The sequence below is a fragment of the Procambarus clarkii genome, chromosome 72, assembly GCF_040958095.1.
Source record: "Procambarus clarkii isolate CNS0578487 chromosome 72, FALCON_Pclarkii_2.0, whole genome shotgun sequence".
Lineage (NCBI taxonomy): Eukaryota > Metazoa > Arthropoda > Malacostraca > Decapoda > Cambaridae > Procambarus > Procambarus clarkii.
In genome coordinates, this window is record NC_091221.1 from 6,033,586 (window position 1) to 6,061,552 (window position 27,967).

Consider the following 27,967-nt stretch of genomic DNA (forward strand, 5'->3'; position numbering starts at 1 on the left):
ATATATATATATATATATATATATATATATATATAAATTGTATCCACATACTGTAGTTGGATATAAATATAACAGTATAATAAATATAACAATTGTATCCACATAGTTGGCCCTAATATACCTGAGGACCACTAGTGGCCCCAACAAGGATAGGAAGCCAGCAGCTCGTCAAAAGTCCCTCTATGGAAGGTTGTGGTGTGCAAGGCAGGAAGAAGCAGAGAGACTGTAACCCCAGGATTAGTGAGAGTATATGGCACTATAGTGACAATCCTTGATAATATTGTAAGGAATAAAGAGCCGATCACACTCGGTGACATATTAGGTTGTATTAAAAGCTTATCATACTGTATCAGAATAAGAAGATACGGGTGGGTATCACTAACCTTATAATTGTTGCTCCTATTAGTTGCCTGATAGATGTGTACAGTAGTTTGTTATGTATTAGTTTTTGGAGTTGATGTAGTCAGTTAGGGGAATACTGTATCACCAATTGCTTCAGAGTGAAGGGAACAGGAGTGTAGAGGTGGGTGTATCTCCGTTGACACTACAAGAGAAGAATTGCTAATGTGATGAGAGAGGGGTAGGAGGTGACAGTTAAGATGTAGACATTGAGGAGCAGAGATGTAGACACTGTCTTAAATAAAGTATGTATGGTATCTGTTCTTTTTGCTGTTGGCTTACTTCTAGGTAATGCTGAAAAAAAAAGGTCTGGCAGTAAATACCCTATTGTAGTCTGCTTGTGCTGCTGTTTCAAAGGTCAAAGTCTCTTTTACTTTTTCCCCCATTTCTTCCTTTTTTGAGAACTCTGGTGATAATTTACCTTATTGATGTTTGATATGATGACAAATATCTCTCATATTGACTTTTTTGTGCAGCGAGAGCATGGTAAGAGACCGACAGATTGGGCATTATGAAACCCATATTGTACTTTGATCATTTTCAAAGTAAAAACTGCTAAAATAATATTGCATCCACCCATCACATATGGCTTGTAGAACTTTCAGGGAATAATTGCACAGTCATGCTTTTCTTTAGTTTTTATTATGATCATGTTCCTAGCATTACTATATTACATTATACAGTATCACTTGCAACATTAGTACTGTATACTGTATCAACAAGTAACATTTCTCTAAATATTTTTGTAGAAGCATTCTAGACCCGATATGTATAAATTCTGTAATGCTGAATTTATGATGCCAATTTTATTTGCATACAGTATAAATCTTAGCAACTTAGTAATAATTTTTGGTATAATTCATTAGCATAATAAGGCACTGATATAAATATGGAAAAATTTAAAAACACAGAAAAGTTCATTACAGATTCAATATTATGATGTCTAATGCAGATGTTCTCTCTGTAAAATAGTCATACAAAATAAAGACAGTTTTTATGAAGCAATGTAATATTGTAGCTAGAGTTTATAATAACAGCTAATTATCCTGCCTGCATTCAATAGGACCCTTGCAAGCCTCTCCATGAGTAAGTAATACAGTACTGTAGTTCTATATAATATTTTGACATACCTGTACAATACAGTTCTGCCCATATGTCCGTCCAAGATCAAAATGTATTTCTGTACCTACTTCTATTTACTGTACACTAGTAGTGTATATCACTTTGTGATATATAAAGATTTGTACTGTACAGTATATCTAACCTTTTCGTATAAACTAGCTGGGTCCTTCACATCACCAGTCCTATCTCTCCACAACAACAATAACAACAACAACAACATACAGAACTTTAAGCCTTTGGCCTTGCACCTCAAGATCATGCATGTCTTATAAAATACTTACAGGCAGTTTAATTAAATATAATCTCACAAACACACTGAGCAAATTACATACATACATAACACTATGAAAACATTAAATATTCTATATTTCAGGTACATAATGCAAACAATATAACAAACAATTATACATAGATATAACAAATGAATTGTGGTACCATTGACAAGCCACCTTCTTCCTGTCCCCATCAAGGCTACTAGAGAGATGGTATCCTTAGGGGAAAACCATGAAATGGCCATCAATTCCCATGCATATTAGTTTTCAATTTTCAGGGACAGGAAGCCTGTTATTCTTATCAAGAGATATACCCCTCACCAACGTCTAATCCTTTCCCAGGAATGCAATTCACAACAGTTGACCGACTTCTATGTGACCAGAGGCAACAAGTATGCGGAAATGTACCTAGACGTCTCATTCTGCTTGGGAATCGAACTTGGTATCATCAGAGTACATGATGCACACAAAATGTTATCACTAGTCCCACTATTAAAGAATAAGGTGGACTACCAATCATATGATCTTGAGATGATTTCGGGGCTTAGCGTCCTCGTGGCCCGGTCCTCGACCAGGCCTCCTTTTTGTTACACACCCCCCGGGAAGCAGCCCGTAGCAGCTGTCTAACTCCCAGGTACCTATTTACTGCTAGGTTACAGGGGCATCAGGGTGAAAGAAACATTTTGCCCATTTGTCTCCGCCTCTACCGGGGATCGAACCCGGAACCTCAGGACTATGAATCCGAAGTGCTGTCCACCCAGCTGTCAGGCACCCGATACATGAAATACACCGCTCTTAATCACATAATACATGAAAACTTAACTACTCACAAGTCAAGCCCAGCCCAGGGCCAGGCTTGACTTGTGAGAGCTTGGTCCAACAGGCTGTTACTTTGAACAGCCAGCAGGCCCACATCCACCACAGCCCAGTTGATTCGGCACTTCTTGCTGAAAAGTGTCCATTTTTTTAATGAATACTTTCACTTTTTCTCCAGCAATATTTGTTATACTTGCTGGGAGGATATTGAACAACTGTACAGTATATGTATATATGTAGAGAGCATGAATGACAATCGTTATCATACCTGAAATTAATATTTTAATATGCATCAATGTTTATTTTAATAAAATTTTAAGTAGTTATTTTAAACCAATGTAATTTAAGAGCATTAAATATAATTTCTTGTTAAAGATGATAAAACAAATATTTCATATTCCAATTTCAGATTGTGATAACTTTGCACCGTACATTTATCGACTATAAAAATAACTCCCCAAATCCATCATCACACTATGTATGAACCCAATTCTGTAATGTTCCATGCAAACATAAATACAATATTTATGTTTATTCACATTTTGTTTTTAAACGTATTGTTATAATGTATACCCTTATAATTGGATTTCTTCACTGTTTCATTCTCTCTCTCTCTCTGGACCCACCCTTCCATGAATGGTCAATGTGCAGAATTATTGAACTTTGAAAAATGTCTTAAATAATCTAAGACATTTAACAAATATTGTATACATTTGATAATAAATTACATAACTTTTTTAATTAACAAGTGCTCGAATTAAAAAATAATTTATGGAAAGAACAAGGATTACCCTAGCTAGAAAGCATATACAAGTCTAAATTATATAAATACCTGTAAATAGAAACACACAAGTCGGGAAAATTACACCATGGGAAAACTGGTATTAATTAGTAAGGTAATGCAGAGGTGCATAAAGTACTGTACACCAGATTGGTAACTGGTGATGCAGTGTGTATCAATGCAGTTTATTACTGTAATGCACCACAGCAGTTTATTACACTGTATTAATGCACTACATTAATACACTGCAGTGATGCACTATAGTAATACACTGTAGTGACACACTGCAATATTACTGCATAGTAGCCACTACAGTGTATCACTGCACAAATTATGACTTTAGTGTATCCCAGAGCTAACTTATCAATGACTACAGGGAGGGGGGGGGGGAGCGAGATCTAGCTCTTGATGCCCTGGCTCCTAGCCATATACCTGAGGGCCACTATCTCCCTAGTGGATTTGACAGGGACAGGAAGCCAGGGGATTCACCCAAATTCCCGATTGTGAGTTATCGAACTCGACTGTACTATAAGTGAAAAAATGGGCAAAAATGCATCTCCTGTTTTCTGTCCTACATTGTGGCTTGAGCTTAAAGCTGTTGCACCTAGTATGCATTACATTTGACCTCTTAAATAAGTGGTCTGGATTAATAGCCTCTAACATGTTCAGACTATTTTAAAGGTCTCAATAAGTTCAGCTGTCATGTGTGGTTTGTAATATTACCCTCAACCATTCCTGCTGCACTATTAGTAATTATCTCTCTCTCTGACTCCAGTGTGTGTGTGTGTATCCAGCTTGCACTGATGTCCCCTTGTCTTGCCTAATTTAAGTTGAAATAAGTTGCCCTTGTTCATTTTGACTACTCAAGATCCAGTATGTTGTGATCATATCCCCTCCATTTCTTATTCTCCACTATGGCTGTGAGTTTGAGTTCCCTCAACTTGCTCTCATATCTAAGCACCCTTAATTTCAGTATTAATTTATCTGCAAACGCAAACCTCTGAACTCAAACCTCACATTTCTTTTTGTGCTTCACAAGGTGCAGGTTCCATGCATAGGCAGTGTATATGGACTTGGAAAGCATCCGTCCTAAGATTCCAAAGAATCACTGCAGTGCATCACTGTACAGTGTGAACCACTGCCATGTCACTGTAGTGTATCTATCCCTGTGATGTAAAACTGTAGTGAATGTATAGTGCAAAGCTGTATATGTGTATCATTGCAGTTATCACTATTGCATCACTGCAATGTTATTACTTTAGTATGTCATTGCAATATATGTATCACTGCAACACAGTAATGTGAATCAATACAGAGTATTACCATAGTGTCTTTATCATGCACTAGGTACAACATGGCTAGTAGGCAGGACACAAAGACCTAGACATCACTTCCTCATAGTCACTAATAGACGAGTGCTGATAGGTAATAAATGACGTGTGTGTATGACTGGAGTATTACCATTATATGTGTATGACTGCAGTGTATCACTGCACAGGGTTTTCCACTGTAATATGTTTCACTACAGGATCACTGTAGTGTAGACAAACAAAAGTTGAACTAAGGAACAGGGGTTGAGAAAGGAGGAAGCCATTTTGCATCCCGCACAAATGTACTATAGTACCATGAATAACTAAAGTCAAGTGTTCTCTAGATTGCCTCACTTAAAAAAATGAAATTTTTTCTCTGAACCAAACAAAGATTCCCAACTCCTAATCAAGTGAAATTTTAGGAAAACAAATAATAATAATATAAAGATTATTTTACATGAACTAATATAATCATGATACATATTTTTCTCATCTGTTTTGCACTCTAGAATCACTGGGAAGGTTTAGTACAAAAGACCACAGATAGTGTAAATGTAAATTTGTAGTAAGGCACAGATATTATTGGTATAAGAAAAACTTGAACAAGAAACCATGGTAATCAAGTTTTACAACTTTTAAAATGAATGCCATCAAAATCATGCTGTAAAATGAAAGAAAGCAAAAGAATGCAAAAAGCTTACCTGATACCTTCCATATTTCTAATATGGATAAGTTAATTACAGGAGTAAATTGACAATTATTTAAAACTCTTATGGATGCAGGAAAAATCAATCGAGACAGACTGCAAGCATCCAACGAATTTGCAAAATATATCATTCACACATTTAATGCATGAAATGATTTATGATGCTGATCACACTTACATTTGGTTTTTCTGCATGCATGTTTAATTTGCAAAGAGAAAACTCATGAATATATTCCAGACAAACAGGTCAAAGGTCACAATCACTGTTGCCATAAGTGCATGCTTCGTTCTTGTCCACTTGTTCAACAGTTATATAGTCGTAATGATTTGGCGCCGTTTTATCCCTTGTTCGTCTCTTCCCTTGTTCAACAGTTAAGTTTCCCAAAAATTGCAAATCCAATCTTTAGGATAATGTCCATGCTGATTAGCTAGTGGTGAGGAAGAAAATGCATTTCCATGACAATTTGACATTTACAAGTTTCATATACACTGTCTTTATCCACAAAACCCTTCAAACCCACAGGCACACTAAAACACACTGATTAAATATATCTAAACACATTTCTATAAACCAATATATGTTATGGATTAATCATCTGCCCTTTAAAATTTAACAATTGAGAAAAAGGTGGATGTGCACATGATAGTAGTAAGTAACTGGCAGATAATGTGAAATTCTTATAATTTGCGAGGTCAGTAATTAATCTTTCTTTGAGTTCTGACAATACAAAAACTTTCTTCACAGGTTTCGTAACCTTGGTTTCCTTGGGCTCGGAAACAATGGTAGGTGTACTTGGAGAGCTGGTACTGTACTTGGAACTGGATACACTGGGAGTTATACTGGCAGCTTCCATGCCAGATGTATTGCCACCAAGTCCTCTTTCAGCACTCTCGCTCAGAGATGAAAATCGAGGCCCGCCATCTTTTTTAATTACTTTAGGGCTTGCATCGTTTTCTACCATTATTTCTCCCTGAGAAGAATCTTCCTGTTTTATCTCATTGTGCTGATTAACTACTTTCATCTTTGGCTCCTCATCATCACTATCGTTACCTCCGGATTCAAATTTGTTAAAAGCACTTCCTGCAGCAATATCTTTATTGCTGTTAACTGTACTTGCTTCATAGTCCAAGATATTGTTAGGATTTATGTCCTTTTCTTTTGTGAAAGTATCTGAAGTATCTGTTCTTTCAGATTTTAGATTTTGCTTTTCAACATCTCCAGACTTCACATTTTGTGTGTTATCTTTATTTCCAATAACATGGCTAAGAGGCTGATGGATTGTTAAAATATTTCCATGTTCCTTTAATGTATTAATGCTATCTTCAATTATAGCCTCATTGACTGTCAACTTACTCTGTTGATCTGGTGACGGAGGCTTAGTCTTTCCCTCCTCACAGTCCTCTACAATTGGAACTGGATTTTCTTTTTTAATCTTGTTTCCTTTGTGCTGTACCCAGGGTGCTGTAGGATCCAAAATAAGGCTTACTTGGTCAGACACAGGCAGCGACCAGTCATCATCCTTTGTGTAACAGCACGCTAAGGCTCCTGGGTCCACAGGATGAGCCTCTGGAAAATACAAATTTATCATACACTGTATAAATAAAAACCATGAAAATTTCCTTCAATTCACATTTCTAATACCTAATAAAGTGGAATTAAAAGTAAGTAATTATCAAAAGAAGGCACCAAGCTAGGGAGGGTATGTAAATGGAATTAAAAGTAATGCACAATATCAAACCTTTCCAATACTGTATTCTTTGGTGAGCTGCTTTAAAGATTTATAATGCAGATAAAACAGTTTTTTGGGGGAACTGTACACCTATAGATGGTGTATCTCCATAGGAAGTGAACACCCACAGGTTGTACACATCCATACAAAGTATAATGGTACCTAAGCTTACAAATTTAATCCGTTCCCAGAGACAGTTCATAAGCCAAAAATTCATAAACCAGAGCAAATTTTCCCATAAGAAATAATGTAAATTGAATTAATCCGTTCCACACTCCCCACAAAATTAACTTCAAAGTAAATTTTATACCTAATTCACATAAATATTCAGTATTAAAGTACTGTATGTACACGTTATTGCTTACCTTTACTGACGAATTTGTTGGCGTATGGAAGATGGTGAGAATGGGGGGAGGAGGAGAGGTGTTAGTGTTTGGAAGGGGAGTCCCCTTCCATTATAACATCAGGCAGTGATGACTTCTCTGGGGTACACACACTGGCATATTTTGCCTGTATATCACTAGGACGTGCTTGTGGCTCACTGCCTAATTTTCTCACTAAAAATCTACCTATAGAGGATTGTTTTTCCCTTCGTTGTAACACTTGTCTGTAGTGAGGCATCACAGTGTCATTATAAAGGTTAAGGCAACGGCCTACTACAGCTTGCTCTGGGTGAGTCATTTCAACAAAAGTTTGCATTTCTTCCAACAGTCTACACCACTTCCTAATTGTTGAGAAAGGGACATTCTGTACTGCCTCCTCCTCCCTAAAGACCTCTCCTCAGCTGCTCCTTGTGAAGGGCTAGGAGTTCTTCAGTGGTCAGTTCTTCACTGTGTTCCTCCACCAACTCTACATCAGCCCTATCCAACTCCAAACCTAATTTCCGGCCCAGAGTAACAATTTCCTCAACAATAGGCACTTCAGGTTCAGGCTCAAACCCCCTCATAGTCTAGTTCTAAAACACATTCAGGCCACAATTTAAGCATTGAACCACTGGCTTTCATGGGACCCATGGCGAGATATATAATAAATTTTATGTTGAAATACCCAAAAATCCGAACAACACTGATATTCTTTACAAAGAATTCAGGCGCGATTGTCACTAGTCGGGAGGCGCTGGTAAACTGAGGCACAGTCATTGTACCACCACGTGCCAGGTCGGCGATATGCGTACCCACATACTTCGTTTCCCGAGGCAAAGTTCATAACCCAATTCGGATTTTACGAAGAAATTGGGCTCGTAACCCAAAAAGTTCGTAAAAAGGGACATTCGTAAGCCGAGGTGTCACTGGGAGTTTACATCTAACATGTATATACAGTGGAAGTGTTTGTCCACAGGAAGTGAATACTCATATGAAGTACTGTACTGTATATACTTGTATAATGTATACCCATATACAGTGTAGAGTACTGTATAAGCATTGGAAGTGTATACCCATATAAATATTGATACCCACAAAGTATATACTGATAGGAAGTGTATACATTATACTTTACATCTATAAAATGGGCAATATACACTAAATGGCAGTGTACACAGTATACATCCACCTGAAGTGTGTACACACCTAGTCAAAAGACTTTGCATTCTCAGCAAAATCCTAACTTCACTGTCACGAAAGTCAAAGAAAGGCAAAAGCCTGCCAGTGACAGAAAAAAATGAAAAAATACTGGTGAGGTCGATCGACATACAAATGCTTAGAAGTAATGTTGTGACTAAATGAATCTAAACCAGTGCGTATCTGAACAGTTTAGGCCTGGAATCAGATCCCTGAGACTCTGCAACAGGAAGGGGCACCTCTAGAGCAGAAACTTCTGTTGAATGCAATACCTAACAGAGGAAAACTCAGCCCTTGTCAGTACGGTAAGCATAAAATGAGAAATGACAGTGAATACATACACACACAAAAAATTCAACAATGCACAAGCCCACAGCACACAGAGACAGTCTCAGCATGAATTGAATAATCTTCCTCACTGAATGACTGTGATCTTGGAAGAGAAGTGCAATCACTGGCTGTATACATACTATTGCTGTATGTATTGTTGATAACAACTGTAGATAACATACCGTATGTATGTTATCTATTGCATACTATGCTGTATACTATTGGTGTTGTCACCTGGTAGCAGGTGGTGACCAGACAGAAAACTAGTTACTGGTTGTTAGTACGTGAACAATATCTTGCAGTTGGCAGCCTCTTTGATTTCATTTATTGCTTACCAGAACCTTTTGAGTAAAGAGTTAAGTACTCTCTGACTGTCATTCCAGAGAGGTGTACAAAGACGGAATATCACACTGATCCAAGCTGGAGGTCACATGTACCAGAAAATGTGGGAGATTACCTACGGAAGCAAGTGCTAAGGAGCATTTTATTTAAATTCAACTAATTATTTTTCCACTCTTTACTGAATACCTATTCGAATATTAATATTTAATATTCCCTCTACCCCCCCCCCCCCAGCCACAAATTCAGAATGTTTGAGATGTGTAGTAATGAACAAAATATAATCCAAAAGTTCCACAAAATACAAGAACATGACATGTGTGGGAGCCCAACACAACGCTGAAAATGCTGTAAATCCACAAATCAGTTTTGATTAAGCACATTCAAGCCTTCTTCCATTAAAATTCACCTGCACTGCTTAAAATTTGGCATATAAGTGCTTACCTGCATACCACTGAATACATAATCTTTGATACACAGAAACAGAACAGGTACTTCATAGTTACAATGTAAAGAAGGAAAAAACAAGCTTATTAAGTCTCTGAAATTTAACCCTATTTCTTACAATAGCCTATAAGGTTAATTTTCCTCTGAATGAGTCTTTTCCAGGAACCCATATTTTGTGTAAATTATGGGGACCCAGTACAGTATTAGTATATCTTACCTGAGTTATAAATATATCCACCAGCTTCAATGATACACTCTCTATTGCCAACTTTATGAACTTGTCCTGTCACCCCAGTGTTATGCATCCAGTTTTCAGAGTCAAAGAGCAAAAACAGGTACTTTGTTGTTTCTGCCAAGAAAAAACTTTCCATCCTGTTCTCTAAAGTATGGTCATTCACATTCTTTACCTGAAAGGGAAAAATGCTTTTACTTGAGATACATGAAAAGAACCTTAAAAACATTCTGTTTTATAAATATATTAATCTTTTTCCATTATGAGTAAAGTACTGTATGTGTATAGTATTCTGCTTTTCCAGCTTCTTACTGTCTAAATTTTGCCACTTCTAAGATACTGTACTAAACACTGACTGAAAATAAAAATTTCAATCATTTTATCAAGATGTTTAATGTTATATACACAAGAGCCCCTAACTTGAAACCTACCGTATTATTACACGCAACATAATACATTAAGTATTCTTTTTCTCCTTTAAGCAAAATCAGTGTTCAATTTTAAAATAAAATTTTATCTGCATTCACTTGAGAAAAAAAGTTTGTCTTCAAGTGAATGCAGGAGTACAGTACAGCTTATGCTTTCTGAAGCCACTCCACACATTCTTGTTTCTCACTTCAACCAAGTGGCAACTGTTTCACCTATATGATAACCAAACCAGGTAGCAGAGTTCTTTAGTAAAAGTTTAGTTAACATCCTATATATAATCACTTCCTGCAAGATATGAAAATTCTGATGGAAACAAAGTGTTAAATGATAAAGGTACTAATATATACATGGATTTATGTAATTAACTTAAGGATGTATCACTGTTTAGCTGTTGACTGATTAAGTTCTATAACAATATTATACAAACAAAAGTATCTTCTTACTGTGGCATAACCACATTCAGTTTTAGCTGTATGCTGTATGCTAGTCAGAATATCAGCACCCATCTCCAAAAATGTATCATCATTGGTAGCTTGGAAGAGATACATCAGACTCTCTATAAGCTCTGGTCGCAATGGGTAGCCTTCACGATTCACTGGAGCTTCAGCCTGCAAGTAAATTACAAAAAAAAGGAAATATATGAAAAATGCTGGATTTCAAACTACTGAACGCTTGCCAAGTCACCAAGTCTGATACCATTCTTATCCATCACTCTCACAAAAATACAAGCAGCAAGATTACATCTATTATGACATTAGAAAGCAAGGTTACAAGGAACTTGAATTATTCTTGTAATAGAAGTTGATAAATGTCTGCTATGTCATGTTCAGAGCACTTCTAAAGATCATTATCTTATCCCATTATAATATAATTACAAATTAATTAAATAAAATACCTTTGGTAATACATAATAATAAAAAAACTAAGAGTACAGTAAATACTTCCAATAGGAAAAAACTGATAGTGCAATACAAGGCAGAAAGAGGCCCACACAAAGTGAGACCACTGTATTTAAAGCGAGACAGACGAATAGACAAAAATTAGTTGGAGATAAAAATCACCCAGACTGCAAAACTATGGATATATAAACATGGGTATATAAAATATAACAATATAAACCATAACCATATAACCTATAAGTACTTTATATAAACTATGGCCATGAAAACTGTCAATGCAAACTGTCAATGTATATTATGATCATAAACTCAGATGTTTATTCAGGTAAGGTATATACATACAAGTGATGTTACATTAATGGATTGATATATAGATAGATCTAGTACATACAATGCCTAAAGCCACTATTACGCAATGCGTTTCGGGCAAGAAAACATTAATATCTAGAACTTAATACTAATTGAGCATAAAGAATAAAAGATGTTGAGAACAAATACAAATAAAGATAAAAAAAAGGGGGAAACATGACTGAAAAAGCAGCACAAATACAATAGGTTGACAAACAGTGTTGATTAAAAAAAAAAAAAAAAAAAAAAAAAGAAAATAACAGACATGGGTTGACAATAGAGGAGTGAGGTAGATTACAGGGAATTTATTAGGTAGTGTTTAGTTTTTATCTTAAACTGGTTGAGAGAGGTACAGTCTTTAACATGGTTGGGAAGGTCATTCCACATTCTGGGCCCCTTGATTTGCAGAGCATTTCTAGTTTGATTAAGACGTACTCTAGGAATATCAAAACTGTATTTATTTCTGGTGTGGTGCTCATGGGTTCTGTTACAACCTACTATGAAGCTTTTAAGATCAGGATTGGCATTATAGTTTAGCGTTTTATATATGTATAATACACATGAGAGAATGTGCAGAGACTTGATATCTAACATATTAAGAGATTTGAGTAGGGGTACCGAGTGATGTCTGGGGCCAGAGTTGGATATTGTTCTAATAGCGGCTTTGTGTTGGGTAATTAGAGGACGTAAGTGATTTTGGGTAGTAGAACCCCAAGCACAAATACCATAGTTGAGATAAGGATAGATAAGGGAGTAATAGAGAGTCACCAGGGCAGGGCGTGGTACATAATATCTGATCTTAGAAAGAATGCCCACAGTTTTTGAAACTTTTTTAGATATATTTAGAATGTGTCCCTGGAAATTCAGCTTGTGGTCAATGAGAATGCCAAGGAATTTGCCATCTAATTTGTTACAAATTTGGGTATTGTTTATTTTGAGATTTATAAGACTAGAGGATTTATTGCCAAACAGAATATAGAAGGTTTTGTCAATGTTAAGGGTGAGTTTGTTGGCAGTTAGCCAAAGATGGACTTTATTTAGCTCAGTATTTACTGTGGCATTTAGAGCAAGAGGGTCAGGACTGGAGTAAATGAAGGTTGTGTCGTCAGCAAATAGAATTGGTTTGAGGTGTTGGGAGGCATTTGGAAGGTCATTAATGTAGATGAGAAAGAGGAGAGGGCCAAGTATGCTGCCCTGAGGAACACCAATGTTGATGGGTAGGGTGGGAGAAATTGTATTATTCACAGAAACATATTGGAGCCTGTCAGTAAGGTAGGACTCGAGGTATTGTAGGGAGTGTCCTCTGACTCCATAATGATGTAATTTAAGAAGAAGGTTATGGTGGTTGACAGTATCAAAAGCTTTACGCAGGTCCACAAATAACCCAACAGGGAACTCCTTTTTATCAAGAGCTGTATGAATCGAGTTAAGCATACTAATAAGTGCATCGTTAGTGCTTTTTTTGGGTCTGAAGCCATATTGGCAAGGGCTAAGTATATTGAGTTTGGCTAGATATGAGTAAAGCTGCTTGTATATAAGTTTTTCAAAAATTTTTGACAAGTTTGGCAGGATTGATATAGGTCTGTAGTTATTAACATCTGTGGGGTCACCACATTTGTGGACAGGCGTTACTCTCGCTTTTTTTAGAATATCTGGAAAGGTTTGGAGTTCAAGTGACTTGTTGAAGAGCAAAGCAATAGCAGGGGCTAAAGATCTGGAGGCTTTTTTGTAAATTAAAGTTGGTATCTCCTCAAGGGCACCAGACTTAAACTACGGCTAAACTTAAACTACGGATAAACTACGGCAATTATAGTACAAACACTTAAACAATATAGCCAGGTTAAAATATGTACACCAGATAACCCAAGAGATAAAAAATTATGCAAATTTACTCCTATTGCTAGGAAAAAAAGCTCACCTTACTTGGATCTATCAAGAGTGAAACTTAAAAGTGTCAAGTACAGTAGTTGAATTTAGTATCCACAGAGATTCTAATGTAAGGCCAGAATTGTGGAGATATATTAAGAGCAGACCACACACTATGAGGTGAAGGGACGACGACGTTTCGGTCCGTCCTGGACCATTCTCAAGTCGATTGACTTGAGAATGGTCCAGGACAGACCGAAACGTCGTCGTCCCTTCACCTCCTAGTGTGTGGTCTGGTCAACTTAATTTAGCCACGTTATTGTGACACATCGCCTGTATATTAAGAGCAGCTCAAGGTAGGACACTGAAATAAGGATAACATATCTAAGCATCGGACTAAATAAGGAACGGAGCGAGTCCAAATACTCTGCGGAAAAAAAACAGTCACTGACCATTTTAAAAAGGCTGTTGTATGGATTAAAGTATTTTATAAATTTGAAAGTATTGAATCTGTTACTTCACTATAGTAAACTTACATATTTCTCACCTGTGGAATGCTGTAAAATTCTGGAGTGAACCCAAATTGCTTCCACACCTGATGATAATTGAAAATTATCTTCTGTGCAGAATTAATATCACCTGCAAGTGCATTTCAGTATTAGGGAATTCCATCATCATGATCATTAACCCAGTTTCCAATTTCATTAAGAATTCAGAATTACCGCAGTTACTTTCATACATTTTAAGATTTATGAATACTACAAGTTCTTCCTCAAATAGACCTTTCAACACAAGTCTCTAAAAAATTTGAGCTGAAAATTGTTTGTCATATTGCTTTAATTGGCATTGCTTTTATATTGAAAATATTTTTCCTCGTTGTATTTTATCATCAAATTAGGAACAAATAGTGTTTTAGCATTTGTGCAATTCAAAATAGGCGAGTTAATTTGAAATCTCCCTTCTGATCTGTATCATTCAGCTGCTCCCTCTGTTAAAATCTCAATGTGTCTTGCATATGTGATATTCAGTCAGGCAGGGAAGACAAACACCCTTGTACTATAGGGAATGCTGAAGCATATCTGCATACAGTAGTTATAATATTTTGAACAAGTCACTAGTGAAATAAATAAATTCAGCCAGGAAATAATCTCCAGCAGTCAATGCAAAGAAAAATCAAAGCCTTTCCAAGACCTTGCTTGGCATCAAAAGTAATTGTCAAACGAGTGCACTAACCTCCAGCTTAGCTGCACGGTCATCCTTATCAGACCCCACCAGTTGGTTACTACAGTAATTTCCCAGGCCAGAGTCTATTGACACGAACTAGACCACAAACTTACTAAGAATGTTTGAACAAATGAATGAAAGAATGAATGAAAGAAAGCTCTGCACAAAGAAGCTTGGGGGGACAATTTATGGGGTATTATGAGCAGCCAAATAATTATGGGCTCAGAAGTAAGCTGTTAACACTTATATTCAGGAGTTAGAGCAGATTTCATGGTGTAAAGTCTTCCACCCTTCTTAGCTAGCCACACTAAGGATGGTTGTGTTTATTCAACGTTTGTGAAGCTATTTATTGTCTTAAAACTTTGATTTGGTTTCAAAATGTTTGCAAATAAATAGTCGTTAGTATAGACAGAAAAAATTGAACAGGCATTTAGGTTTATGATAGGCATCAACAAAAGTTTATAAACATTTGAACAACTTGGTCATTTTTGTTCATAAAGATTGTTTTATGTACTGTAAATGTCTGCAAATGATTTATCTACTGCATAACATTGTATACAAAGAACTACATTTTGAAAAATCAAGCTATGAATGTAATGAAATGCCTTTTCTGATGAGTCCCCCATTGGCTAACCGAGCTAAACTCTGGTACCATAAAACCTTAGCCAAACATACTAGGCCTCTAAAACCCTTCCATAGCCTACTGGGATCTAGGATTAGAGTCTGGCTCACTCAACAAGGAGAGGGAAGCAGGGACTGAAATATACGACACAACTGGGAAAGATGCACCTTAGCCCAAGCACAAGATAACAAGCAAACGCTTGAGGAAAACTTGGGACTCCTAGGTAACAAAGGGAAGTCACTAGCCTCGGCTCACTGCACGGTATTGTGGTCCATGTCACAGGTGTTATGTTATTTAGGCTGAAAACAAACCATTCTGAATATGTTAACTAAATACTGTATCATCATCATCCAGAGAGTCAGGAAGGTTTTCTTTTAAGGCCCTACAGAGACTTTTCAGCCTATGGAATTGGTGCCTGTATGTTATTGTTGTCTGACCATTGTTGATCAGTTAATATGCAGCAAATCAATATACGGTACCTCTAGGACACAAAGTAATGTAGCTCATAAAATAGAATCCCACTGCCAATTCTATATGACTATTTAAATACCTAAGCCCTAATTATATAAGATGTCAATTTCTACTCACATCCTCCACAATTAGTGTACAGTAGTACTTTAGTACACAGTACTGTATATATCTGTATATATATACCTATATAACAGAAGAGAAAGATGACTTTTATATAACAAGAAAGATACAAGAAACCTATATGTAATGATAAACTCAGACATACCTAGAAGAGCAAGTACTCCAGGCCAATATGCTTCCAGTGATTGGAAAACTGCCATTGTGACATATCCTTTAGTCATCGTAGCCCATAAGTACCAGTCTTCGTGGCGGAGGTATTTATCAATAGCAGTTCTAGCTTGATTAAATATCCTCATTAGCTCAGGTTTTTGCAGAAGAGCGGCTCCTTTTACAAGATATTCAAAATAAGAGTCAATACCAGCACCTGAAATACAGGAAAAATATATAGTGGACCTCTTTTGTTTACTGTGTCATTTATTGGCATTGGACTTTATAATAAAAGCATTGTAAAAAAAAAAAAAAAAAAATAGGCTATGAGCTTGTGAAAAGATTTTTTGTGAGTAAATTCTTTTTGCTGCTCCCAGAAATATACTGATCCACTAAGCTTCTTAAGGATCAACTGGCAGTCAGGTTGGAATATATATATAACACTTATATCACAGGCTTTATGGACAATGCTTGGCTAGCAGACATGCATAAGCAGCGATTGTGCATCAGAATCTATGTTAATGAATAATCAACCACCAAAATTCAGTAGCTGCCTAAAATATGGCTTTGGTGATAAAGCATTAAGTTGTGGCAGAATATCTGAATAGTTTGCAAGGTTCTCAGATGTATAAACCTTAGTCGACATTGGTGGATGTCAAAGATTTCCACGAGAGTACAGTAATTATTACGGGAGCTGACAGCTCATATCACACAATTATTTCTGGAGATTTTGCAATATGATGTACAGTATCTCAGTTAGGGTCATCTCATGATGGCACTGTCTGCACAAATGTTTCGGTCAAAGTACAACACTGCTGCTCTTGACCTTCGACCTTCTTTACCAGACTTTTACTTTTTCCACAAACTGAAAGTGTGGCATGAATGGAGAGACATTACAGTTATTTGCAGCACATCATTGTAGATGACAGGTATTTCAAAAAGTGGATATTTCAATTTCAGATGTTCCTCAGAACGTGGCAGGTCCCTTGGAACACTGTACAGTATTTAAGTGGGAGAACGTCTTTGGAGGGGGATATAATTCATTTGTATGACTATAAACATACCTATTCCAGAATCCTGAGCTGCCCATCTTCCTGTTAAGACATCAATATGATTGCCAACAAGATTTATTGAAGAACGGTGATCCCAGACACCATGCAGAGCACGCATAGCCACCTAAGAATAAAAATATTAATAACGGAGGCAAATTTGGTAAAGAAAATTTTAGGACACAAATTTTCGAGTTGACAAATCAATGTAGGAATCAACATATAGTATGGCATACAAAACAAAATATTTTATGTTTATTATCTTGTTATATTAGGAATATACATCACAGCTTATTATATTTTATGCATGTGATATATACCATACAAGCCATACTTCATAATATACTGAAGGGGAAAACTAAGATTGATTGATTGATAAAGATTAAGCCACCCAAGAGGTGGCACGGGCATAAATAGCCCGTAAGTGGTACAATTTTTTGTTCAGTAAATCTTTTCAGTGGAAAAACTAAGTTAATTGTCTGAAAAACATCAATTTCAAGAAATATTTATTTCTGGAGTGGTTACACGGGACTATATGACTCACAAGCAATATAACAAGCTTTTATCAGTCCAATACATATGCAAACCATAGGGGTTCTCGAGGTCCAAATACTTGAGCTACAAACATCCTTATTTGTAAACATGTACTCAACATCCATATCCCATACATCTAAACCTATGTATACACAAAAATACCTTGTATACATAGAGGCATTCATATAAACACTTTAGTTTATATTTGCTGGCCTGATACATGTACTGTTTGAGCAATCTAAATCATTATGTTCTGAGAAACCTCTAGAACCAATTACAGTACAGTGTTGTACCTTGTATAGACTAATCTTTGCTCTTCTGTATTAACCCTTAAAGTGCGCATCACTTCATATGAAGTGTAAATCGTTTTACCAGTCAACTGCGCTTCACTTCATATGAAGTGTATGGGTACCGCGCACGATTTGAATGGCCTGCGGTGTAGCTGGGGGTCCCATACGCTGCCCAGGGGCTCTAGTAAACAGCGGCCATTTTGAAAAAAAATCCAGCTCACGCTCCGATGGCATGGGAGGCCTCAGTTTAGCGAGAGTCACCATGGCGAGCGCACGGTCAAACGCCTCACGAGCACGCATCACTCAGTCCCTCACCCCAGAGCAAATAGCCCACGAATTATTCTCTGAAGGTGAAGAAAGTGTGTTTGACGATTCAGACAACGATGAGGATTATACACAGTTGTCGGGAGATAGTAGCAGCAGCAGTGAAAGTGAGAATGACCGCCATGCCATGGCGAGGCCTATACGCTCTCCCATGCCTCCTCGCCCATTTTCTACCCCAATTCTACCACGACCTCACAGTTCCTGTGGATATTTTCTGTTTGAGGTTGACGAGTCAGAGGGAGGTGACTCCTTTTCTGGGTTTAGTGACTCAGATCAAAGTTTTATTGAGCCTGTGGCTGGTACCAGTGGTGTAACTGGGCGAGAAATTGTCGCGTCAGCAGCATCTCGCCCAGCCAAGCGCCACCGCATGGCACCAAGACCCTCGTGTTCACGTGCACCCACCTCACGTGCACGTAGCCGCCGTGCTTCTCGCAGACGGTATTCAGCTCCTGGTCGCCGGTATGCATCGCTTCCTCGCCATCTTTCCTCTGCATCTCGCAGGACGCCTTGTAACAAACTAGGCGCGCTTACCCAGTTACTTTAGCAAGGTTAAGTTATAACAATTAAACTCTGTTGTACTTAATTGATCCAGACTGGTTGAATTATTTTACTGAATTAAATTACAAACATCTAACGGCAGAGCTGTTCCCGATCACAAAAATGGTTATTAAAACTTTGAGAAATAGTAGACCTGTCAACCCCTGATGACCTATGACCGCCGGTCACTCCGCCTCAAAAGTTAGATCTGATTCGTGACGTCACTGATGGTGACTTAAACTCAATAATTAGAATACTCTTGATATTGTATCCAGTACTATTATACAATACAATTTTAATGCAAAATGAATAAAGGCTAATTTTCTCTAAATTACTGAATACTATAGGATGATTCATTTTACGCAGCTATGAACAAAGCGTTGGTTATTTCCACCGCGAATTCCCCTGGGGGTCAGGTCACCATGCGGCTCAGCTTCCCATTCTCTTTTGTCGATAAACCACTCTGGATAATTCTTACAACAGCCTAGTTTGTTACAGCCTGGTGTACTTGAGTGGAGTAATGGTGACGATTTTATTCCTAATATTCCTCACTTTGACGATAAAGATGTAGGGATTACAAACCTTTTCCCTAATCAAGGTGAGGACATGGCTGAGATGGAATATTTTACAGCATTCTATGATGAACCACTCATGGAATACATTGTACACCAAACGAACCTGCATGCTGCTTACCTGATTGAGAGGGAAATCACAGAATTTTCACGACTGCAGCGTTGGAAAAATACCACAGTGGCGGAAATGTATGTGTTTTTGGCACTCTGTTTGTTGATGAAGCACTGTCACAAACATGCAATAAATGACTATTGGAGCAAGGACAAGACAATACCAACACCTTTATTCGGGAAATATATGTCACGAGACAGGTTTCAGATACTCCTCAGGTGTCTACATTTTGGAAGTGTTCAGGACCGAACACCTGATGATAGACTGTGGCGAGTGAGGCACTACATGAACGATGTTATTGGAAAATTCAGAGATTTTTACGTACCAGCACAGAAGCTGGTGGTTGATGAATCTCTCATACTTTTCAAGGGACGTGTTCCATTCAAACAGTACATTCCCTCAAAACGAAACCGATTTGGCCTGAAATTTTTTGTTCTTTGTGATTGTGAGACAGGATACGTGTTACACATGATTCTGTACTCGGCTAGTGATGTAGACATTCCCGGTAACGACGAACATGGATTCTCGGGGAGTGTAGTGAAGACCATCATCGCTCCGTGGATGAACAAGGGACACATTTTATACACAGATAATTACTATACAAGTCCCTTGCTAGCTCGGTTCTTGCTAGAAAATAGAACCGGATTGGTTGGTACAGTAAAGCCACAACGAAGGGAAATGCCTGTGTTTGACAACGACATTGCAGTTGGTGAGTGTCAGAGAAGGAAAAGTGATAACATTCTGTCAGTTCGGTGGAAAGACAAAAGAGAGGTGAACTTGTTGACAACAATTCATGATGGAACAATGGTGAACAGTGGGAAAGTGACCCATAAAACAAACGCACCACTATATAAGCCAGACTGTGTTTTAGACTATAATATCAACATGCGGTTGATTAATAAATCAGACATGATGATTGGCACTGCAGAGTGTGTGCGGAAGACATGTAGGTGGACGAAAAAAGTGTTCTTCCATCTTGTGGACATGAGCATGCTGAACTGTTTCAACATGTACCTTGTGAGAACTGGACGTAAGCCCACTTTCCGTGACTTTGTATTTGATGCTGCAATACAGTTATTAGGAAAGTTTGCAAAAGATGTCCCAGGTATTCAGCGGCCCATCATAAACCCACTGTTGCAGCATGCTGGTACTCCACGCCTCGCTCACACTGAAGGCTTCCTAGCACACAAACTTAAGTATTTGCCACCTGGTGTGAAGCGTGCAATAGCCCAACGTGATTGCTTGGTGTGTAAAACAACGACACGTAGAGACAAGAAACGGAAGCTTGTGCAAACATGGTGTGAAACGTGTGGTATCCCATTATGTGCTGTCGACTGCTTCAATGACTACCACAGTCTAGAAATCTTCTAAGTGTGCTTCAAAGTGTGTATAGCGTGTGCGAGTGTGTAAATATGTAAACATATAAGCAGAACATATAATATAATAGACTGTAATGACATATTATATTGCCGTAATTGAAAACATTTGTGTGCGCCTGTGTATACTCAAATATGCAACAATTATTGATACAAAATATGTTCAAACAGTATTTGAAACACAATTAGTGAAAAAAAATTAGATAAAATGCGCTTAGACATTGTAAATAAATAGCGCGAAAATATATTTGTGGCAACTCTGGCTGTTTGAGGACCGCGCGCAACATCTCCCGGGCGTGTACTGCATGAGCGACCATGCAGATTGTGACGTCATCGCAGAGCTTCTCGGCTCTATTGCAACAAAAGTAAGTACAATAGAATTTTTTTTTTATTTTTCCCGTGATCAGTGAACAGAACTTAACAGATTAGCAAAAAAAAAAAAAATTTTTTTTTTTTTCAAAATGACATGCGCCTGTGTGGATAGCAGGATATTAGACCCCGAGCATGTTAAGGGTTAAGAATAAAATGCGTAGAAAAAATATTTTGTTAAGAATTAAATTTCCAACCCAACTTAGTCTTACCTCTTCATAGACTGGATCACCAGTAAGTCTAGAGAGAGTACCAAATTCTATAATGTATGTGCCTACACCAGCTGTACAGGTAATTGGCGTCTCTCCCTCTGGAACGCCATCTCTTAGGTTCACCGTGCCATATGGCATTCCTGTTGAGAATAATGTGAAATTTAATGCAATGTACAATGTTGAACTTTCAAACAAATGCAATCAATACATATTCATTCATTATGCAGTAATTACAATACTCCCTCCTCACTTTCACAGGGTGAAAAGGACTCAGCCTAGAATAATAAAAAAAACAAATATAGTGAAAGGAGGTTATAACTACTGAAGAATAAAAAATATACTTCGATCATTCATTATATCATTGATACTACAGTACATTGTTTCTTGGATAAACTTGCACCATCACACTTCAACAATCATATCATGCACGTCATATGCTACTGATAAGCTCAATTTCTAACCTGTTGGAGTATCAAAAGCAGGAAGAAGTCTATCAGCAACATCTTTTGATATCCTCAGAAGAGGTCCTGCACAGGGCCAGCCATCTTCCACTTCAATGCCCATTCTGAAAAGTGAAAAAAAATTCTATACAGTATTATTTTCTGAAATAAATATATTTGTTTAGATTGTTACATGCATATAGTCCCTGTGGGGACCAAGCATACTCGCCCTACATCTCGTGAGCTAATTTGTCAACATTCGAGAGACACCAGCTTCCTAGATTGTCACACAGATAGGCAGGTGTGCTGAGTGCAACAAAAGATTTAGGTAAAGCAGACATTAACCCCAATCAACATCACTGAATGAAAAAAAAAATAGCACAAAGCAGCTACAAATTACAAAGAATTGCAGTATTTACACAGCTGCAATTCTTGTAAATTGTAAGTGTGTATAATTTTTTAACACTTAGAAATGATAACTCTACTGTATCTTGGATTAGGGTATTACATTTTCAGAAGCAACAACCAGTACAAAGTAATAAATATGCTTTAATAGAAATTAATTTCCTAGACTACAGTATAATGAGATGAAAATATAAATTAGATGTATAGTACTGTATACTCACTTTTTAGACATGAGATGGCCACTCAGAAGCCCACCAAGTATTCTTATGTTTGTTTCAAATACAGAAACATTGATGTTTACATCAAAGTTTGCCTTTTCTATAATCAGCTCTACCACTCTTCGAAATTCTGTTTTGTTTCCCATGACACCCAGAGTATCTAGGGCATCAATTAATGTTAGAGAATAGCTGTGAAAAGAAAATATTAAAAATTAACATTATATACACGTACAGTATATATATATAATAGTATTTTGTATTTACATTCATTTAGCATTTTAAGACATTGAACGAATATAACTAGGTAAAGGGTTTAAGATGGTTAAGGAGTTCATATATACAGTACTGTATTTGATATGAACACTGTACAGTCAAATATCCCTCAAGTCAATATGAACTGCAGCCCATCAATTTGATAAAGTTTTCTGCTGCATGGAGATTTTTTCAGTTTTATACTATTTAGCAAGGACAAAAATCACATTTTGGAAATTACACATGGCAAATTTTTTAAAAGAAGGTTCAATATGCTAGGATTACAAGAGGCAAAGATGATAATGAAGAATAGAATGCAATAAAGTTATAAGAAACTGAAAAAGAGGAGGAGGAGGAAGTATACCTGTTAATGAAGTGGCAAAAGACAATGAAATGCAGGTATTTGTGTATGATATGAAATGCAGGGTGTTAGTGTGTAAAATGATTAATTTGTATGCAAAATGCAAAAGAAAAGTATAAACAAACTAAATATCTACACTGTAACCAGTTTTATGCACTGACAAGCTGACTGTGTGGCAGCCCAACCCCATCTATCAATGGGGTTGGGCCCAACCCTAACAACTTGCTGTTAGCATCACATGCACTGCCCAAGCCAGATACATGCAATGTTAGGATGATAATAAGGTACAGTAGATATGATAGTGATAGATATACCATTCAGATTGACTACCAGCCAGCAATCCTTTGCATCTTGACATAAATATTATATAAAAAAAACTTAGCTTTACAGTATTTTTAACCAATTTATCCAACCTCATGCCATCTCTAACATTCCTGACTTCAAAGACACGAGTGTATAGTATAAGCATATAACCAGTCAAGGACAGGAAGCCAGTGCATGGTTTATTGAAGTCCCCCAGATAATAATAATGTGTTAGAAAAAATGTATGCAAATATTGTCTCCTCACCTGCCCCAAGTGTCATGACCATCACATGACAGTGGTCGTAATTCATCATAGGGGTAAGCATACTTCATGTACCCCTCATAAGCATGATAAAACATACCACGAACATCCTCCCTGAAAAAGTAAATATGAACTGTATAATATTTCCATTAATTTCAGTGTAGTTATATTACTATAACAAGACATCACAACATTAGCCCTCCAGTACAATTTCACAACACATGCAGGACTTATGACTACTATATATCTCTACAGTGAGTCGAGAACTTATACACGGGTTGACCTCACCATACATTAAGCAAATGTCTTCATTTACTTTTTGTGCTAGTATACTCTTAAAAATATAATTTGTGTTAAGTCAAAGTAAGGTTAAATTAGGTATGGGATGGTCAAGCACAATACAGCCGAGTTGGCACTGTCATTTTCCTCTCCCTCGCTCAAATATTTATTTGATTTGATTAATCTTTAGAGTTTGCTTATTGTAAATAATGCCTATACAGTACTGAACTACAGTATTTATGTGTAAGTTCATGAGGCCTACAAGCATCTTACCTGTTCACCTCATGACCATTGTATTGATCAGAAATTTGAGGGAAATGAAAACAGTTTGTAATGTACTTCACCACAAGTGTAAACTGCTTAGCTTAAAGAACAATGGGGCCCAGTTCCCAAACCCACTATGTGACTAACCTCTCTGCCACCACCCATAAGACTGGTACTGTATACAGTCTGCAATACTGTGTACTGTACTTATCAAATTAAACTTTATTAACACAGCAGGAGGGAGGGAGGGAATTATCAGGGGGAAAGCGCCAAGCCATCACGACTATATAGCACATGGAACGGGTCAGAATAAGGACGTTGGGATGGGACAGAGGAAAGGAATGGTGCCCAACCACTTGGAGGGTTGGGGATTGAGTGCCGACTTGCATGAAGCAAGACTGTCGCTCTACCGCTCTAGCAAGAGTTGAAGCATTTAATCCAATGATTACCATTTCAACAACCATACTATATAATCAAGCATGATTTATACATTAAATGTTGTCACAACATATACACCTTTCTTCATTACTGTCACCTAAATATTGCATGTCAATTGCTAATTTATTTGAACAAGTCATATATGTTAGCTTTACTTCTTATTTGGTACTGTATTGTTTACCCCATTAAACCTATCAATAATTTAACTTAATTATTTTAAGTTATGGTCAAAAACACTTTGTATACTAGTGGCTTTATTAAATATGCATCTGCATCTTTATATAACAAATAAGCTACAACTGTAACATGTTCTTCTGCTGAATATTTTTTAAATAGAAATAACAATTATGAAGTGCCCTATTTCCAAGCATTTATGTTTAAAACAAGGTGACTGCCAGTATGGAGAGGGGAGTTATTCTCTTGCATGTTTGTGTATCAAAGTATTTAGTCACTAATGTGACATGTTCTGAATGATTTGTAACCATATTCCTAAGTTGTATAATAATAATGTGAATTTACACCGAGGTTTAGCTCAGTGTTTAGCTCACTCCTTAATAAAACCAAGTCTGACTGTCATTTTATTCCTGATACATATCACTTATTCTTAAGTAATACCTAAATATAATTTAGACTTAGTTCATTTATTATTTAACAAATGAGTAAAGAATATACAGAATTGTTATCCAGAGCTCATAACTGTAGTATCACAGTTTCCCGGAGGGAGATGTTGGTTGAATGAAAATTGTGCCATATTTTGTTATAATCTACGTGGAGACAAAATCCAGTACAGTCTGGGTGCCAATAATATATTTACTAACATTTGCATGTGTTTATGATATATCAGTATTCAAATATCAGTACAGTATACAAATATTTGATGTCTTGTTTTTTCACCATTAATGATAAACTATTACAAATGATGACCATTTCTTTTACCCCTCTTTTCTCTTAAAATTCCTATACTACCAGTACTAGACTATTGACTGTGAAAGCATTAGGGGCTAATCCTGAAGAAACAAAATCCAAGAGTAGAAAACTGTTACCCAATGCTGAGTACATTTAGTTCTAACAAACAAACATTCTAACAAACATGTTAGAAAACTTTCACTGGAGATCAGACCAAAGTTACATATTAACTAAGAGTTTAAGTGTGGGAGACCACTGCAAGAGTTGGCAACACCTAACCAACTAAGCTTAAGTTTATTACACACAAATCCTTTTGACCATGTTGTAGCTCAGTCGATTAAGGCAGCGTCTGGGATGCTCTCGGACACAGGTTCGAATCCTCGTCACGGCCCTTGTGGATTTGTTCCTAAGCTTAAGTTTATTCGTCCAGAAACAATGGTCAGCTGGAATGGGATGATACTGCTCGACCCCCACGCGAGAGTAGAAACTCATTATTGGTAAAATTATTAAGTGTGCAATATACAGCAACTTACCTTAATTTAATTCTCTCACGGTCAGTCATCCCAGTTGAAAATGACATTAAAAAACATACTTGAAAATACAGTAAAAGTGAGAACATAGTCATGGTCGTCGCTGCTGAGTTGTTATGACAGTTGTCAAGTGGCTCATATGTACACCTCGTATATACAATATCAACAACTTATATTACAAACATTTCAAGCATTTGATTTTCTTTAAAAATACAATAATAATTAATTATAATAAAAAATATTTTATTATATCACACAACAGTCTTGTATATTGAGCTAGGAAGTTATAACAAACTTAATATTGTAACACGGAACATTAAACCAAGGCCGTAAACACGCAGCATTCGAGTATATAAAATAATTTAGAGCGAGTCGCTCAAGGCTCACACCCATGTTAAACACTTATAGTTAATGATAAAAAAACACTCTTAGAATGTCAAAGTTACAGGAAATACAATTTCAAAGTTGATTATATTTTCTAAATAATCCAGCTGGTGAGCTGTGATTGGCTGTCTGGGCCCCCGGCTATAGCTTTGCTCACAAATAGCTCCCAGGCTAACTCTAGAGCCAGACTAATTAATATGCTGTACTGTATTTACCATTGAGTAACCCTTCAGTAGCAGTTTAGGCACGGGAATCGAATCCGGAACCTTTCGGTTGTAAACGGATTGCGCAGACTGCTACGCTACAGACGCGCTCTTTATGCTGAATTGCACCTAAGCATCATCTTAGGGCATACTTAGGAACCTTCGTAGGCAACCTACTTACGAAGAAATACATGGAGCTTCGTGAATCTTGGTCTGATCCCTGGATGGTCGTCGCCCCTCAACAATATATAATGTTGATTCTCTTACGTTTTGAGGCTGCAGCCATATCTGTCGCCCCTTGTGTGTAGTATTAATAAAACGTTTTGAAGATGTGGTCTAGATTAATATTTTTCAGTTTCATCGGTAGTTAAAGGTTTCTTAGTACAGTTGGCGTCGTTCTAGAAGCAATTTATTTATATATACCGTACAAGAGTACAGTATATATATACTGAACGCTCCTGTGCCAGGCAAGTTACGGGCTCACCATAGCCCATGCTACTTGGAACTTGTTTCGAGTAGCTAAATCTATAACAACAGTTCCTACGGTCTTGTAAAGCCACTAGCACGCATAGCGTTTCGGGCAGGTCCTTAATCCCAAATTTTCCTCTGTATTTGACCCGCCAAATCGTTTAACAACGTACCCATTCACTGTTGGGTTAACACAGGCTACAGTTAAAGATTGGCGCCCAGTCAATCCTCCTTGGTCAGGATACGAAAACAGGCCAAATCGCCAGGCGAGTGTTTTACCACTGCGCCACGGGGACTGCTAAATCCTATAATCTGGGATGATGAATTAGATTCCCGGGAGGGACAGAAATGGTTTGGCTAGTTTCCTTTCATCTGCCTTACCTTTCGGTGATTTCGGGGCTTAGCATCCCCGCGGGCACTGTCCTCGACCAGGCCTCCATAGCCTGGTTGAAGGACCAGGCTATGGAGGCTATAGAGCTATTGTAGTAATGATGGGTGACCAGGCCATTTAGCTGTTTTCACTAACTCATCTTGCAAGCATAAATTACTACATAACCCCAAAGCCTGACTTTTGTAAATATGAGTTTGCAGGTTATCATAGGTGCATCAGGAATAGAAATGAGAGTAAGAGAAGATGTTATCTACTTTATATGTACAACAGGTTGGTGAAGTATGATGGTAACAGATCATCTGTGACATTTTCACTAGTT

At 37.2% G+C, this 27,967-nt stretch overlaps 1 protein-coding gene across 1 annotated transcript; it reads right to left on the reverse strand.

The window, feature by feature from the left end:
• Positions 1 to 1,022: 1,022 nt before the first annotated feature.
• Positions 1,023 to 26,338, reverse strand: Edem1 (ER degradation-enhancing alpha-mannosidase-like protein 2). Its single transcript, XM_045767607.2, has 11 exons — positions 26,206 to 26,338; positions 23,789 to 23,899; positions 22,611 to 22,796; positions 22,006 to 22,109; positions 21,545 to 21,684; positions 17,234 to 17,345; positions 16,168 to 16,386; positions 14,133 to 14,224; positions 10,916 to 11,080; positions 10,029 to 10,218; positions 1,023 to 6,973 (listed from the first exon to the last, which is right to left on the reverse strand). The coding sequence occupies exons 1-11, from the start codon at positions 26,295 to 26,297 to the stop codon at positions 5,988 to 5,990; spliced, it is 2,397 nt and encodes a 798-aa protein (XP_045623563.2). The 5' UTR covers positions 26,298 to 26,338; the 3' UTR covers positions 1,023 to 5,987.
• Between the last annotated feature and the right edge of the window lie 1,629 nt (positions 26,339 to 27,967).

Excerpts from the sequence above, each read along its gene's own strand:
- Edem1 (XM_045767607.2), bottom strand. The coding sequence starts at position 26,297 with ATGACTATGTTCTCACTTTTACTGTATTTTCAAGTATGTTTTTTAATG. Across the intron at positions 22,110-22,610 it reads GGCCATCTCATGTCTAAAAA|AATGGGCATTGAAGTGGAAG; the intron begins GTGAGTATACAG and ends TTCACTTTTCAG. Across the intron at positions 11,081-14,132 it reads AATTTTACAGCATTCCACAG|GCTGAAGCTCCAGTGAATCG; the intron begins GTGAGAAATATG and ends ATTTACTTGCAG.